General features: G+C 49.9%; 1 protein-coding gene across 1 annotated transcript in view; it reads right to left on the bottom strand.

Annotated features, from left to right (window-relative positions):
- INSR (insulin receptor) overlaps positions 1-14,482 on the bottom strand; it is a 42,936-nt gene that overhangs the window by 24,219 nt on the left and 4,235 nt on the right. Inside the window, exon 2 of the mRNA XM_065042472.1 lies at positions 12,136-12,687. Within this exon, the coding sequence (XP_064898544.1) occupies positions 12,136-12,687 (552 nt within the window). The remainder of the gene's footprint in view (positions 1-12,135; positions 12,688-14,482) is intronic.

Here is a 14,482-nt window from a genome sequence, read left to right as displayed (position 1 = left end):
TGAGTGCATTAGTGTATCGTAAGGTTGAAAAGAACTATTAAAAATCAAACAAAACTCTGTCCAGGGGGGGTTCAGTATAAGGCTACAGGGGTCCAACAGCAGCTCCCAACCTTAATCTGCAAAATAAGTGGAGAAACTTGGAAAGAAAATAAGAACTTAACACGCTTCTACAAACAGACTGTCAGCAATGCCTGATGCTGGCTGTCGTTATCAAGCAAAACTCAGGAAATATCACATTACATTCAAGCAAACTTGATGTCACTTATTCCTGGTGCTCAGCTGCTCTAACAACAGTTATCGCTCCCTTTTCCCCAAAGACATGCAGGGAACAACTCGCCCAAAACACGTCGACTCCAACAGGATTTGGGCCCTTAGCACCAAGTCAGGAAGAACCGAGTGCCAGATAAATTCAAGGTTCTACATCAGCACTAAAATTAAAGTGTTTTTTATAAAACAAGATATGACAGTACATAATGCCACGACCCCACGGAACTGCGAGTTGGGAACGTTAGGAGGTTCGTATTTACACAGGAACAGATAAAATTAACTGCAGGTGCCTCCCTTCCCATAGACAGTGACTTCCAAAAACAACATGTCAAGGAAACTCTTCCCACTGACATTTCTCAGGACAGCGTCTCGACTCTTATCTCATCTATCAGTAAAGAACAAAAACCCTTGTTTTGCCTCCCTAGCCTTTCGTGCTCATTTGGAGCTATGGGAATATCTCCAATATTCCAAAATGGGAGGGGTGGTACCTGCAAACCCCCGTGGGTTTGGCCGCATCCTGCCAGTCTAACACAGCTCAAAGCGGCGGAGATGCTGGTGCTGTCATCTGGACCACTTGGGATCAGCAAACGGGAGTTCAGAAAAGATAAAAGGGTTGGGACTTGCGTGGCACCTTGTCCTGCGGCGATAACGCGGGATCTGGAGGCCTCTGGAAGACGTTGTTGAATGGAGATAATGGAGGAAAAGGTTGAGTTGTGGTGTTGATAGAGGAAAAGAGCAGATAAAGGGAGATCTCTTGAGAAATGCAGCCTCTTCCATGCCAACCTTCCGCTGTTCAGACCAGGGACTAATCTATTATCTTCTGCGCTACAACTACCGGGGGAGCTTTTCTCTGGAAATAGAGAAATTTACTCATATGTGAGTGGAATGGAGCATCTCCCGTGTGAGGAAAGGCTGAGGGAGCTGGGGCTCTGGAGCTGGACAAGAGGAGACTGAGGGGGGACTCATTCCTGGGGATCAATATGGAAAGGGGCAGTGTCAGGAGGATGGAGCCAGGCTCTTCTGGTGACAACCAGTGACAGGACAAGGGGCAATGGGTGCAAACTGGAACACAAGAGGTTCCACTGAAAGAGGAGAAGAAACTTGTTTGGGGTGAGGGTGGCAGAGCCTGGCCCAGGCTGCCCAGGGGGTTGTGGAGTCTCCTTCTGTGCAGACATTCCAACCCGCCTGGACACCTTCCTGTGTAACCTCATCTGGGTGTTCCTGCTCCATGGGGGATTGCACTGGGTGAGCTTTCCAGGGCCCTCCAACCCCTGACACTCTGGGATTCTGTTTTCTGTGACATGTACAACCTCTGCTTTCTGCAGAGACAAGAGATCCCTTTTCTCAAGGCCACGGAGAAGGATGTTGCAGTAAACAAGGCACGAAAGAATGAAAGCGAAGTCGACACATTCGGCTCTACGGGAATAGGGAGGATTGCATCTGGATATGTTATGGAGGGGGATGTGTCAAATGTAACCTGGACACACAAAACAGGAGCAAATCTAAACTCCAAAGGCCGTATGGTTTACAGCAAACAGGAAAGCGGAGCTGTCCGTAACAGGGAAAGGTAATGAAATGGGCGGAAGCGTAAGATTAACCACAAGATGAAGCTGATAACTAATGATCTGCACCGAAATGTCAGACAGAGGTTAAGATCTTAATCTGGAGAGATCGCACGGCATGGTCATGAATCATAAACACGGATACCGGAGTTCAATGTGGATGAAGATACTGAAAAGCAGCTGGAGAGAAAGAAGGAACACAACCTGTTCCAGATCCAGATACATTGATTATATGCATCCATATAATATTCTCTCGCCTACTCTGGTCACTTTGGCCTCACCAGCTCATGCCCACTCATCCATACACGCCTCTCTCTTTGCCCAAAGCTGCAAGTATGCTCTCCACAGTTTATTTCTAGGTATAAGAATTTACTTAGCAGCACTGAAATAGATCCTGTTTGCTTGCTGTCCCCGAGCCAAGCAGTTGAGACCTCTCTATGAAATGTATTTTTATTTACTACTTGCCCTTGTCATCTCCGGCACGCCAGCAAGACCCACGCTCCAGTCATTCAATGGATAATAACAAGTATATCAGGAAAAACAAATGGCTATAGATCAGTACAAAACCCACTAACTCCAGTGCACAAGCCACCCTCAGAGCCTATTAATCTATTTCTCCTTGTAAATTATGCGAGAGAATGTTGGCATCTGAAGGAAATTAATCCCTAATTAGCGGGCCACCCCAACAAGGAGAGGCCAACAACAAGGGAACTGAACCGTGTGAAGTTACAATAAACCCAGGGGACGTCTTGGGTTCTCAGTCTTTCTTCCACAACAGTTAATGGCTACAACTGTCCACTGCCACAACGTTTTGTTTTGTTTTATGCCTCTGCCACGATAAACTCTTCAAACTGTCACTTGGTTCAATTACCACGTGTGGGGGAAACTTATGGAAATAAGCTTCTCTGGGGAAAACAAAAATCCGTAAACAAGCGGTATGTAGCAAGAAGAGGAGATGGGACTCTGCTCGGCAAGATACCAAAAGCCCTATCAGTTTCTTCAGAGACAGAGAGTCTTTTCTCACGCAAACTGCAGCGGTTCCCAACGTCAGCTCGGAGCTGCTGCCACTGGAATCTTGGACCAGAAGTGCTGGAGATGCCGCCCAGTCCATCCACCTGGCCAGGGCCAGATCAAACACTTTACCTGAGGAACTTCTGACAGCTGCTTGTCTAAACCCGTCTTAAAGTTAAATTCTGTCTCAATGCTCTTGCTGCATTCACCGTCTGAAGTTTTTTGAGATCTGGCTCTGATCAGCTCCACGTTACAACCACCGAGGTGCAGAGGGGCGCAGAACGAGACAAGGCAGCGGAGAAGAGATTGGTGGTACCGAGTCCACATCCAGCGCAAAATCCTCTGTAAAATACCCCAAATAAGCAAAACACTTGACAGTTTATCGCTGAGTTCCGCTCAGGCTCCTTCAGCGTCAGAGCAAGGCTCGTATCTGAAACCGCGCCAGTCCAAGCGAGGCCCTGGGTGGCTGGATGCACCACCGCAGCCGACGGTCGCTGGTGAATCTGAGCACGCAGAGACAAGCGGGTTTGAAAAACACAATCTGGAGCTCGTTTTGTTATCACGGATTAGAGCATGTGGAAAAACAACCCGCTCTTCCCCGGTGCCGATCAACAAGAGCCGTCCCGCAGCGGCTCCTCCTTCCGCACAGAGCCATGCAAAACACCAGGACGGTTTCTTATCACACCCAGCGCTGTACACCCTCAAAGGAGAGCATTTTATATTCCACTGAGCAAAAAACACCCTGATGCTTGATGAAGGTCCCACCTAGTTCTAATAGACTTGTAGATTAGTTTCGTACCAAGCCACAGAAACCCGATATCCAAGCGCTGAAAGAGCAGTCGAACACTATACAAATTATTGAGGCAGCCTTGGAGATAATGTTATTGGAGAGTGGAAGAGCAGCCTAAGGAGAAGGCAATCTTCACGGGACGTTTTCTTTTGCTAATTTAACAACTGTAGGTTTTAATGAACATTGCTCACGGAGCATTCAGTGTCGTGACGCAACGTGGGTGCCTGACGGAGCCTAAAACGGCACCGGAGTCGCGCAGGGCTGCGCCGAGCGCCCACTGACCCGCACGTGCCGAGCGCCCGGGAAACCCGACACGCCGCGGGGCCTCCTGCGCCGTCCCGCGCTTCTGCCTGCGCCCTCACCCGCGCAGCAGCGTCCAAACCCGCCTCCACGGGCAAAAATCCTTCACGCGCTTTCTCACGCATGAACTCCCGACGTGACGCAGTTTTAGCGCGACGCCTGATTGTCACGTGAGAGATTCACAGAACAGTTAGCACAGAGCATCCTCCTGCCCTTCTCCACAGCCATTCCGAACCTGCTTTGAAGAACAGAATGAGAAATCCCACATTACAAAACTTTTTGGCCGTTTAACAGGTGCCGAGCGCCCGGCCCCGTTTTTCAGTTCATTTAAATAGGGATTCGCGAGGAAACCAGACAAACGCAAACATCACCCTCGCTCAGCCAACATTTAAGCACTAGACAGAGCCAAAGTTAATTCTCCGTTTGTTTTAAATGTCACACGCCAAAATAAAAGCACCGCTGCCGGCTCCCAAACAATGTCAGCCCAGCCAGCGCCGTGCCCGCGGCCCGGAGATCCAGATCCAGCCGATGAACGCACCCGCCTGCAATCCGCAGCATTTGGTGACCAAACCGGGGATCAGAGCAGCCCCCAAAATAACCCCGGGCACATCCCGATCCCCCACCTCCCCTGCCCAATCTCATCATTTTATTTTTTTGTCGGCGAACCAACAGCTCTAATTAAGCAGCATAAACATCCCAGCAAGTTCATTCACATCCCTCCAATAGGAACCGGCAGACAATTATAGGATATAATTGGGAAGCGCGATGGTTGAACTCGTCAGCAGCTATTGTTCCCAACGCAGAGAAGGGGCCGAGCTGCTTCCTCCACTGGGTTTTGCACCAGCTCGGTGATTAATCAAAATGTCCCGGAATCCTCGACCTTTCATTAGAAACAATCTGTGCGCTGCTCACACCTGAGCTTTTTGACTTCTCTTTTGTGGGTGGTTTGGGTTGGTTGGTTGGTTTGGGGGTTTTTGTTTGGGTTTTGGTTTTTTACACAAATTTTGTCTGCAGACACAACCCCTGTCAAACTCAATTCCCCACAGCTAAAGATCTTTCAGACGTTTGCCCAGCAACACGGTTCAGCCGGTCCCCTCACGCACCCCGAACACACACCTTTGTACGGACCCCTCGGCTCACAGTCCCTCCAGAGCTCTCACAGCACAGACCTCCCGTTCCTTCACCATGCAATGACACAACACTGATGATCCGCAGGGTCCCCTGCAACCCGGGACACTCTGTGAGGGCCGCACCACCACACACAGCTTTCACTTGTCTTGCTCTCTGCCTGAATCTGGGAAGCGGCAGCAGAACTGCATTTGATGTGGAATACTTCTACAATTAGGATTAATTGTTAAGGTTTAAAATACAGAACGGTTGTTCTGCCTTCCTTCAGGAGGGTGAAGGGAGGACACCACACAGGATACAGAAGGCGCCCGGTTCCTCGTCTGTACTGACGGCACCGAATCACTCGTAACGCCGGGGCGGACTCGCTCTGAATGAAGCGCGTCTCCCGCCCCCCCAGCAAACACCGCACCGGGTGAGCCGCCGCAGCTCTCCCGCTCACACACCACTATCACTAACGCGCCCTCGCTCTGCTGCTCGCGATTTGATCTTTTTTCCGCATTTTGCCGTTTCCTGCTTTACCTCCGTGCCCGGCCAACAGCGTTTTCCAACGGGCCTGCCAAGTGCACTCAGTCTGCTGCATTTTATCGACCACGGGGTAGTGCAGGTTCCCTTGTTTAAGCAAATAAAGTAACTTGGAGCTGGTCTGTAAGTGGGAAAACCACGTATCCTGCCTGCAGTGCCCTTGGGTATCTGGAGCAGCCGACGTCACCGCGGGAGATCAGACTGAGATGTTCAAATACCTTCCAGTACTGCTGGTGCCGAAGCTCTGCGCGTGAAGGGTTAAACCCCTCTCAGCCTCCTCAGCCGCCACCAGCTTCAGTAACAAGGTGTTTTGGGGAAGGGGAATGAGGATGAAAGAATTTAAACGGCAACTCGGCTGAAAACTTTTCCAGTGTGGTGAGACCCCACGGGGATTTCTTCACAGCCGTAGTATTGACATCCTAGTTTTTAAGGTAGTAAATAAACTGTTCAGTAGCCATGCCACCCCTTTTCCCCCAATTCTGGGCTGTACCACGCCACCAAGCGCCATGAATCTCTTAACTGCTCTTAATAAGCTAAATTGAATTAGTTTAGGATGTGGGGCCGTTCGCAAGCATCACAATAGCGACACGCACTCACTAAAGTGCCGCTCGGCAGGGCTGGGAACAGACGCCCCGGGAGATTAGCGGGTGTCAGCTTCCAGCTGGCATTTGTCAGAGCTGGGAGACAAGGAAAAAATAAATAAAATACAATAAAATATAATAAAAGGCGGTTCTTATCAGATCTGCACCAAAACGAGCACTTCCACCTCGTGTGGGAGCAGCTGGAAACTTTTCTTTTGTGTTTGAGCCTTTATAAATATCTTGCCCTTGAGGTTGTCTGAGTCTGCTCGGCGCTCTGAGACCCCTTTCCCATGCAAAGGTAATAAAACTAAGCTCATGGTTACAGAAATTCCCAGCACATAAAAATTACAGGAAGCTGTTGCTAAGTAATATTTCTACCTAAGTAAACAGCACAAAGCGTTTCCCACACACACCTCTGAACTTTGCTATTCGAACCTGCCCTGAAGATGTTCGTAGCTGCAGAATCGCTCCCGGCACCACCTCTTTAAACAGCTCTCGGTGCCATTTCACAGACGCTGAGAAACATTTTGGGCTGAGCAATGTTCTCCTGGGTGTTTGCTGTGTCGCTTGTACCAGGAAACAAAAACAAGCTACTGGAGCTACTCTTCAATCCCTTACCTGCCTCCCACCTTTCCCTGGATAAGTCATAGAGAATTAAAGAGATGCTGTTGTACCCGCAGCCTCCAGACCTGCTTCCCCAACACCATAAAAATGTGCATAAACGTTATTACTTTCACACAGTACCTTTCCTTAGCATGGCGATTACTCCAGACTGTCACCCCTTCTGTCAGCTCTGCTCCTATTGACCCAAATGTTTCATGTACCTTCCTGGGGTTAATATCTTACAAAAAATTCACAATTGCGTTAATGGAGAGACACAACTTGGGGTTTTATCGCATAAAGATAAGAGTTTGCAGAAAGATTCTATCTACAAACCTGGAACAGCCCACGCTCTTAGGAACTCGAATTTCCTGGTAGCGTGAAGTCCCGAGATCGAGAAGATAACAGACTCCTACAAAGGTTTCATTCAGGATGAACAGAACCAGAATTGCAGCGTGTTCTCCAAGGAATGAAGCCCATATTTCAGATATTCATCCTATATTCCAGGAATGCGTCCCTCCAATCTTCACCAAGGGACTGTCTGATATCACACATCATCTTCCTGCTCATTTTTATCTGGCCATTCCACTTTTCCTTCTTTACTCCACCTCCAAATGATCTGATATGTAAGTAAAGGCTAAACTGGCCTTTAGAATTAGCCTGTCAAAACCATCGGGCTGCTTCAGATTATCACAGAATCACAGAACCCCAGAATGTGAGGGGTTGAAGGGCCCTGGAAAGCTCATCCAGTGCAATCCCCCATGGAGCAGGAACACCCAGATGAGGTGACACAGGAAGGTGTCCAGGCGGGTTGGAATGTCTGCAGAGAAGGAGACTCCACAACCCCCTGGGCAGCCTGGGCCAGGCTCTGCCACCCTCACCCCAACAAGTTTCTTCTCAAATTTAAGTGGAACCTCCTGTGTTCCAGTTTGCACCCATTGCCCCTTGTCCTGTCACTGGTTGTCACCAGAAGAGCCTGGCTCCATCCTCCTGACACTCCCCCTTTCCATATTGATCCCCAGGAATGAGTCCCCCCTCCGTCTCCTCTTGTCCAGCTCCAGAGCCCCAGCTCCCTCAGCCTCCAACTGGACTCTGCCCCATTGACCACGACTCTCTGGCTTCTTCTCTTCAGCCAGTTCCCTGTCCACCTCACTACCTGATCGTCCAGACCGCACTCCCTCAGTCCAGCTGTGAGGATGCTGTGGAGACTGTGTCAATGCCTCACTCAAGCCAAGGGAGATCACGTCCCCTGCTCTGCCATCATCCATCCATCTTGTTATGTCCTCATAACAGTCAATGAGGCTGGTCAGGCACGACATCCCCTTGGTGAAGCCATGCTGACTGCCCCAGTGACCCTCTTACCCCTGGTATGCCTGGAGATGGCACCAAGGAGAAGTCGTTCCATCAGTTTCCCAGGGATGGAGGTGACGCTGACCGGTCTAGAGTCCCCGCAGCCGGCGCACGGTTCCGCGGGGGCGGGTCCCCGGGGGGTCCGCAGTCCAGCACCCTGTCTCGGCCAGCCCCTAGCAGCCGGCTTGGAACTAATGCGGACCATGGGAATCCGACTGTTTAATTAAACAGAGCATCGCAAGGCCGCGGGGGGTGTTGACGCGATGTGATTTCTGCCCAGCGCTCTGAATGTCAAAGTGAAGAAATTCAACGGAGCGCAGGTGAGCGGCGGGAGGAACTGAGACTCTCTCAGGTGGCCAAATGCCTCGTCAGCTAATTAGTGACGCGCATGAATGGATGAACGAGATTCCCACTGTCCCTTCCTACTATCCAGAAGATGTGTGGACGGAGAAGACCCAATGCGAAGAGAACTGGCAGAAAATCCTGTTCCGAAGGGAATTGTTTCTCCAGCAAGTGGAGCGACAGACATATAGCATTTTATTACATTAAAAAAAAAAAGTGGAAAAAATGCAAAATATGAAAATCATGTTTGGCAGATGCAGACCGAGGTCTAGGACGTGGCATTTCCAGCATTTTTGTTGTCTGCATTCTTCAGCAAAAACACTCTCTGCATGGACACGCTGCACCAAACTATGTTTGTATGGCAATAAAAGCAAGTATGTATGTAAAAAAAAGCCTTATAAAAATGTGGGCTGAAAATGTACAAAACCTCCAGCACAGGAACAGCGCTTGCCTGCCACCAACAGCACAGGGCTAGGCCCAGATTCCACAAGGCTAGGCCCAGATTCCAAACAGACTACATATTTCCCCCCTTCCTACTCAAAATATAACACGAGTTGGCCTTAACTGAACCGACTTGCTTTTCACACCAACACGAGTAATTTAGGGGGAAAAAAAAACAGAAAAAAAGAAAGAAAACGTTGAGGAAACGTTGAGGAAACACGCGGATCCCAATGGATGGCGCATCCGCAGCTCCGCGCTCACACACACGTCCCTCAACATCGCGACTGGTTCTTTCCAAGCTGCCCACAAATCATTTCGGTTCCTCCCCACCGGTTTCATCCGAACGCCCGTAAGAAGATCCTTTGTTGTTTTGAACATGTTATCACCAACTGAAAAAAACCAACCCCCACCATTTCTGGGCCGGAGCGAAAGCTGCGAGGATGACTCAGACTTGGCCGCGCGCCCCGGGGATAATCACACACTGCAACTCCGAGCTGGAGCGAACCCGGAGCTTAGAACACAGATACCGGTCGCACGATCGACGTGAGATGTGGGGGGATAACGGGAAGGAGGTGACGCAGGGATCAGGGTGGCAGCGATGGGGACACCCAGGGACCCCAGTGTCACCATCTCCCTCCCTGGTCGCACAAACCCCTTTTCCACCCTTCCTGCCCACATGGGCTCCCTCCAACTTCTTACCCATCTCCACGTGTTCCTGGAGCTCAGCAGGCTGGAAAAGCTCGCCAGCGTGGAACTGGGTTTTGTCAATCGACACACACTCTCTACATTTTGTTTTTGTTGTTTTTTTTAAAATCAATATTTACATATTCCTTAAGGATTTGTTTTCCCGGCAGACAAAGCAGCGAACAAAGCAGCAAACACACCATCGCGGCCCCGGGGCAGCGGTGCCGCTCCACACACCAACAGCTTCCCATGCAGAGACAAACCTACACCAGCCAGCGCCAGACTGTGCAGCCGGCGTGAGAAACCAGCGCAGGGACACAGGCAGCGCGCAGAGCCAAACCTCCCCCAGGAAAGATACGCTGAAACGCCACTTTTCATTCCCATACTGGTTAAAATACAAAGAGCAGAAATAAGGCTTAACAGCAGAGAGACGGGAGCTGCTGAAGATTCCCAGCTAAGCTGCAAAGATGTCCTGACGTTAATCCCCTCGGTCCTGCGAGTTTCTATGCGGCTCTTCGGGCAAAGGAAAGCAAAGTACAATTCACACCAGCTCTTAATCTTGACGAAACAATTACACACGCTGAGGACACGTTATGGTTGGCACGAGAAGAGAGAACACAGCGATTCCACCGACGGGATCAATAAATGTCACTTATCTCGACCGCAGTTGCCAGCGCGTGTGTGTGTTGAAAGTCTAAAGGCTATTAAAGAAGTTTCAAAGACCACTCAAGTTGTTAGGATCAGTTCTGAAGCAGGTGGCACAAGGCACAACATCACACAGACACCAGCTCGTTGAGAACACCAGCCACCAACAAATAAAAGCTCAAATCTCAGTATTCAAAACAAAGATAAGCGCGGCTTGTGAAGTGGTTTGGAAAACACACACCAGTTCCAGCCAAAATATGCAGGAGCTTTGCTGCTCTGAATGACCACGGGACGCCAGACGGGAGCACCGGCAGAGAGCGACTTCTGAGACCATTTTCAAATTCAAACTTCCAATCCAAATCAAACGGACTTACTAGGTCAGATTTGTTCAGGTAATGAACTAAAATAGTGTGTGATATCGTATGGGTGCCACCCAACAAATGCGGCTGAATTCGTATGTGAGGCTCAGGAGCTGAGATTCCGGCCCCAATGGTAAAATACGCCGTTCCTACAGGTTTGCTGGCAACGGGCTGTCACAGAACAGAGAAAACCCCACATTCCATCGGCCCCAGAGCCGTCCCAGGAATGAGGGACATCACCGACGGTTTAGCCACAGAAAACCTTTCAGTCACATCTTTAACCTCGTGAAACGGCAGAAAACACCAAATACGAACGCACGAGAAACCAGGTTTCAGCGCTGATATATATCGAGTTTATGAACTAAAGCGCTTTATAATGTTATTTTTCCCTTTTAAAAAAAGAACGCACGCGTTTGCATCTTCTTGCTCGCACCCTGTTATTCTAGCGAGAAAAAATAACCACTGTCTTTAAAAGGAAGCCGGACGGTTTTGGGGTGAGGAGTGGCAGAGGGGAAACCACACTAATTTCATTAGGTTATGCATGCTGGGAGGAATTCCTGCTCAAATCTGGCACTTAGACTCAGAATTGCCCTTTAGAGCTTGGCAAGAAATTCTCTGCAGCCCGCAAGTTTCCCAATTCCGTCTGCAGACACGCTGCTCCGTTTGGATGCGCCACCTCCAGAAACACAACCCTAAACGCAGCCGTTTCACCTCAGTTCGCTTTGCTCCCCCTCAGCCGGGTTTCACATAAATCCAAGTAAATATGTAATTTCAATTTAAGGTTGGTTCCAAGTTTGGAAAAAAACAAATCTGTACGGAATTAAAACCAACTCCAATACGGTTTAAAAACGCGAGTTCAGGGGTGGCAAGAGCAGCTGAATTTCTGAACAAGGCTGAGCCAGAAGCGCAGTTTTGGCTCCCGCCATGGACATCGCCGGCTAGGGCCTCTCTCCTTCACCCTTCGGGTCTGACTCGCCTGCCAGCCTCTTACTCTGCGCAAATGTTGTTCGCTCACCCACATCTCTTACATCTTTTTATGGCAGGGTCAGGAAAAACGTAACTGCACCTTTCCGGCGTCGGGTTTATTCCATAAAGACTTTTTCCACCGTTCTATCTGCCGCAGCCGTTCCCTCAACCTGGACTTTTAACCCCCCACCCAAGCCCTAATGGAGATACTGTTACCCCGAGGCACTGCACTGGATCCAGGCCTGAACTGGACTGTGCCCCACTGACCACGACTCCCTGACTTCCCTTCACCAGTTCGCAGTCACCTCACCACCCGCTCGTCCAGCCCGCACTCCCTTTGTTCAACCTGCGAGCTCCAGGTGCTCCCTAACTTCCCAGAGAAACCAAACACAAACTTTTGATACATTATTCACATCAGTGAACTAAACACTAAAACATCCCCACCCCAAAGGTCCTCTCTTGGCCTAAGTTTGATTTTGAGCCTGGTTTTTAGGAACCTGGGCTTAAAGGTCGCAATTAACAGGTACCTCTCAGCCCTCCAGTAGGCCTGATGGGTTAAAAACGGGCAGAAAACCCCGCGGACTCACCCCTCTGGCAGCGATCGTGGGTCCAGCAGCGCTCGATGAAAATGCCGTTTATCACCGTGGGCGGACAGTTGCTTTTCCCTTTCACGGTTCCCGGACACACGTCTCCACACTCCTCTTTGTCGTCCTTGTTGGCCACGATGTAATTGTCCTCTACAGAATCCAAAATCCTCGACCAGTCGATGGTGGACAAGTAACACAGTTCGTTGTTCTTCTCAATGCGCACGGCGCCTCGGGTGATGTTCATGAGGTTATAGAGGCCGATCTCCTTCAGGTGAACCATCTCAAAAATGACGAGCGCGTAATTAAAGAAGAGATGAGTCCCTCGAATCACAGTGAGGTTTGGGAAAAGCCCCTTTAAACTCTCCAGGCCGTACACGCGAAAAAGCAGCAAGTAGTCCGTAATCATGGTCAGCTTAGGAAAGCTGAGCTCACGGAAATCCTCCGGCTTGGTTTTGAACATGAGCAAGATCTGCAGGTGGCCCTCGATCACGGTGCAGTTCTCCAGCATGTTCAGCCGGGTCAGGTTGTTGCGAATGTCCATGCTCCTGCAAACTGGAAGGCAAAGAGCGACGTTATTTACTTCGGAAAAGGTAACCGTTTGAGTTTTCTGAACGCCCAGTTTTGTCCCTCCGCGCCCAGAATTCACCGCTAGGCCCTTCGCAGTGAAACCTGCTTCAAGGGTTAAGAAATACACTGCGGGGAACATTCCCTGCTGTATGGTTACAAAACACCACTGAAAGAGGATTTCACCACTTTTTCTGCCATCCTGCGTTTCTGGATGTTCCCCGTCACGCTCTCTGGGCATCACTTGGGCTCACACAGGTAAGGAAAGTCGACGCAACTGTTTTCTTTAGATAATCGTCAGCGACGCACCCTCCTCGCCCCTGATTGTGCAATTAACGCCCGCGGATTAGAGGGACTAGTTCAGAGTTTCTGCAGGGAGGGGAGGACAGGAAGAGGATAACAGCGAGGAAACGGAACGCTTTGAGGAGAGCGGAAAATGCTTGAAACGCTCCCATGCGAGAGCTCGGCCCGCACTCCTGCCCAGACGGGGCCGACGGGAGTGATTTACTGCCGCAGTAATTCTGGCCCTGAGCATTCTTTTTGGATCAGGCCGTCGGGCTATTTTATGACTATTATTATTTTCTCAAGGTTGCAAATCTCCCGGCCACGACTACCTGGGCAGTTCATTCCGTAGAACCGGTAACCCAAGAACCGCCAAAGTGAACAGCCGCACGAAGCAGAAACTAAACAGAATAACACGAACCAGGCGCCAGCAAAAGGAGGAAAGTAAAAGGTTTGACTATAAAACGACCACGTCACAACTCCGAGAAATCACAGAGCGATAATCCAAACTGACGCAGAGACAGAGGTTTAATGGTGCAACCGTCGGAGTCCTCGTGGTTCGACACAGACGCTGCCGCGTGGGTTAAAAATCGACCCGACGCAAACGTCTTCACGATTATTCAAAAATCTGCTTCACCGCAATAGTAAAAAAAAATTAAATCAATTTGGCAGCACTAAGACAGGATTTGAAGCCACGTTATTGCCCAATGGGATTTTTTGGCACTATATCCAAGTCGTTTCATAAATTGCCTTCTGGAAGAGCAAGCGAATGCACCAGCGCGCGAGGATCAAGGACGCACCTTCTGACAGGGGCAGAGAAATTCAAACAGCCAACGACGTCTGTGCCCCGCGGAAACCTGCAGCCGAGCTGGAGGCAAAGCAGAAAGCTGCACGTCCCAACCGCGGGCTGGAGCAACGGGGAGAGCAACAGCGTGCTCTACATGTCTGTGTGAAATAAGAGAGACAGGGATTCCCACCGAAGCACGTGTGCGTGACAGGGGGATTCCTCGCCAAAGGAGAAACAACAAAAGGACAGAATTCAAACACAAATTCCAGTTACGAGCCACCGGCGCGGCTAAAACTGCCCCATACACTCAAAATTGGGCACCTTGGTTCTCGTTGAGCGCACCGGGGCGACACCACGACCAGCCGCTGCGCTCCCCGTTTCAAGTGCTTCTCGGAGTAATTTCAATGTATAGAGCTGGCCCTAAGCAAAGGTCAAAGAATCCAGCTCAGATCTACAGGCCAATAATCGCTTTAAAGAGTAAAAGCTCCAGGCTAGTGTGGCTCAAGGCAACAAAACGCATGGATACACTAAGTGTAATTGCCTTGGTCTTGCGTCATTTTGAGCGGAATTAGGTAAGTCCCTTGGAACCCTCTGCACTCCTGAGTTCACAGCACTCACCGCTTCCCTATAGATTAATATATACTCAAAATAAGTCAAATTACGCTGCTTGTGCACCTGACCTGTATCACTAGAGGTTTCTGAGGTCACTACTGA

The sequence above is a fragment of the Columba livia genome, chromosome 27 (genome assembly GCF_036013475.1).
Source record: "Columba livia isolate bColLiv1 breed racing homer chromosome 27, bColLiv1.pat.W.v2, whole genome shotgun sequence".
Lineage (NCBI taxonomy): Eukaryota > Metazoa > Chordata > Aves > Columbiformes > Columbidae > Columba > Columba livia.
This window is presented reverse-complemented; position numbering and strand designations above follow the sequence as displayed.